At 64.7% G+C, this 3,070-nt stretch overlaps 1 protein-coding gene across 1 annotated transcript; it reads left to right on the top strand.

The window, feature by feature from the left end:
• Positions 1-1,163: 1,163 nt before the first annotated feature.
• HOXA13 (homeobox A13) lies at positions 1,164-3,070 on the top strand. Its single transcript, XM_028119321.2, has 2 exons — positions 1,164-2,088; positions 2,826-3,070. Exons 1-2 carry the CDS (start codon positions 1,164-1,166, stop codon positions 3,068-3,070), a joined length of 1,170 nt encoding a protein of 389 aa, XP_027975122.2.

Here is a 3,070-nt window from a genome sequence, read left to right as displayed (position 1 = left end):
CCCATCGAGCCCCCTTCTCCCGTCCCAAAATGGAGTGAAATGGGGAGTGCCGGGGTGCCTGAAGAATGAGCTCCTGCCCAAGATCTATGAAACCTCATTAGGCCCCAGAAAGGGAACTCAAGTCCCAACCAGCACCCGGGGCTGTTCCTTTTAAACTTCCAGGACATGACAGCCTGGCTGGAGATGTAGGAGCACTGACTACTGCACACAGATTGCTCCAAAGTCTTTGGAGGAGGAAGAGTTGTTATTGGGGCAGAGTGGGAACAGTCTCTATACTAAGGGTGAGTGTGTGATCAAAGTACACTTGAATGTGTGTGCGTGTGTCAGTGTGGGTGTGAGGGAGTCGTTCTGACACCCTATGGGCCTAAGTGCAAGTGTTATGAAATTGCCCGCCAACACTGTAGACAGGAAAGCGGAGAGAGCTCCTAAACACAGTCCGAGTTTCCCAGTGGAATGTCCTGGGACCCATGAGCCAGGCGCATCCGTAAATGCCCCGCTGCGGTTCCCCTGGAAGGAGCCAAATCTTGACGCTCTTGAAGCCGAAAGCGCTAGTGTCCACGCTAGGGTCCCACTGCAGAAAGACTCGCGGATACCTGGAAAGAAAACAGCTTCAAAGGCCCCAAGAAACACCCAGCCTGGACTACGCCCCGTTTTCGGTACTATCCCATCCCCAACCGCCCGCAGATTTACCTGACCCACTCCCACTGCTTCAGGTCTCAACGCAACAGCGCGCCTCCGTCCCCTCCCCGCCTAACTCTGCTCTGGGCCCCACTGGGACAGAAGAAGGGAAGGGGAGCTGCGAGGAGGCCGCCCTTCTTTCCCTACCCTACCCGCCCAGTCCTCCGCCCCCACTCGTCCGCGTCCCCCGCCTCTCCCCTGGGTGAATGGTTCGCGGCCGCGCGGCGGGCGCTGGCGCTGGGGACGGCGCGGGCGGCGGCGGGGACCGCGGGTGCACAGCGCAGAGCCGGGGTTGGAGCCGCCCGCTTTGCATACGCCGTGGGCGGAGCGGGGGGGGGGCGGGCCAATGGGCGGCCGCCTGGCGCGACCCCGCGGGGCGCGATCCGCCCCCCTCGCTCGGGCCCCGGCCCCGCGCCGCGCGCTCTTCACTTCTTGGGGGCTTTTTAAAACAGCGCCACTGGGGTCTTCTCCATGCGGCTCGGGCTATGACAGCCTCCGTGCTCCTCCACCCCCGCTGGATCGAGCCCACCGTCATGTTTCTCTACGACAACGGCGGTGGCTTGGTGGCCGACGAACTCAACAAGAACATGGAAGGGGCGGCGGCGGCGGCGGCGGCGGCGGCGGCGGCGGCGGCGGCCGGGGCCGGGGGCGGGGGCTTCCCCCACCCGGCGGCCGCGGCCGCGGGGGGCAACTTCTCGGTGGCGGCGGCGGCCGCAGCCGCGGCGGCGGCCGCAGCCAACCAGTGCCGCAACCTGATGGCGCATCCGGCGCCCCTGGCGCCCGGCGCCGCGGCCGCCTACAACAGCGCGCCCGGGGAGGCGCCCCCGTCGGCCGCCGCCGCCGCCGCCGCCGCCGCGGCTGCTGCTGCAGCGGCGGCGGCGGCGTCGTCCTCAGGAGGGCCCGGCCCGGCGGGCCCGGCCGGCGCCGAGGCAGCCAAGCAGTGCAGTCCCTGCTCGGCGGCGGCGCAGAGCTCGTCGGGGCCCGCGGCGCTGCCCTACGGCTATTTCGGCAGCGGCTACTACCCGTGCGCCCGCATGGGCCCGCACCCGAACGCCATCAAGTCGTGCGCGCAGCCCGCCTCGGCCGCCGCGGCTGCCGCCGCCTTCGCGGACAAGTACATGGATACCGCCGGCCCGGCGGCCGAGGAGTTCAGCTCCCGCGCTAAGGAGTTCGCCTTCTACCACCAGGGCTACGCGCCCGGGCCTTACCATCACCATCAGCCTGTGCCTGGCTACCTGGATATGCCGGTGGTGCCCGGCCTCGGGGGCCCCGGCGAGTCGCGCCACGAGCCCCTGGGTCTTCCCATGGAAAGCTACCAGCCCTGGGCGCTGCCCAACGGCTGGAACGGCCAAATGTACTGCCCCAAAGAGCAGGCGCAGCCTCCCCACCTCTGGAAGTCCACTCTGCCCGGTAAATGGCGCCCCCTTCTTAACCCCGGTCCTCCGGCTCTGCTCCAGCTTCTCTGCCGCTCGCTCCCGGGTCACCCTCCTGGCCCTCTGCTCTCCCCCGCTGGCCTGTCCCGGGGGCGCTTCACCCCGGGGCTCCCGACCCCGGCTGGCTGGCGCGGTCCGCACTGCCCTTGAGTTGGCCTGGCTCCTGGCTCTTCCTGGGTGAGGGATGGCTGGGAAGAAGCTTGTGAGGACCCTGGCTGGCTCCCTTCTCCCGCTGCGCCCCGCCCTCCCCAGCCCTTGACATCGACTTAAGGATGGAAAATTGACCTGGAAACGGTTTCCCAAATTGCCCGTATTCATTCTCTCAAAAAAAAAAAAAAAAAAAATGGCTTCAGTGTAGCAGCATCAAGTGTTGGGGCTTGGGGTATACAGAGAGGAGTCAGGCATAGAAGTGTTGTCCCCTGATCCTGGCGCTAAGGTGTGGGCCGCTGGGCCAGGCGATCAAGAGAACCCAGGGTGCTGTGCGGACAATGTGGCCCGGTTGGGGTGGTCATTGGGGCCCTAGGCGATTTCATTTCGGTGCAGAACTAACCACCCTCCCCACCGACCCTCCAGGTTGTAGCGGAAGGCTGGATTGTGCAATGCGTGGCAAAGGGCAGCTGGGCGCTGCAAGGCGGGTGGCTCAGATCGAGCTGTCGCCTGTGTCTTAGCCTGGGTGTGATCCCTGTGTAACTTGCCTTCTTCCCTATCTTCCAGACGTGGTCTCTCATCCCTCAGACGCCGGCTCCTACAGGCGGGGGAGAAAGAAGCGCGTCCCTTACACCAAGGTGCAATTAAAAGAACTCGAACGGGAATATGCTACAAACAAATTCATTACCAAGGACAAACGGAGGCGGATATCAGCCACGACAAATCTCTCTGAGCGGCAGGTTACAATCTGGTTCCAGAATAGGAGGGTCAAAGAGAAAAAAGTCATCAACAAACTGAAGACCACTAGTTAA

This window comes from Eumetopias jubatus, unplaced genomic scaffold (genome assembly GCF_037043125.1).
Source record: "Eumetopias jubatus isolate StellerSeaLion01/CBP00866 unplaced genomic scaffold, mEumJub1_p1.0 scaffold_14, whole genome shotgun sequence".
NCBI classification, from domain to species: domain Eukaryota; kingdom Metazoa; phylum Chordata; class Mammalia; order Carnivora; family Otariidae; genus Eumetopias; species Eumetopias jubatus.
The sequence above is the reverse complement of the archived record's forward strand: the minus strand, read 5'-3'. Positions and strand labels throughout refer to the sequence as shown.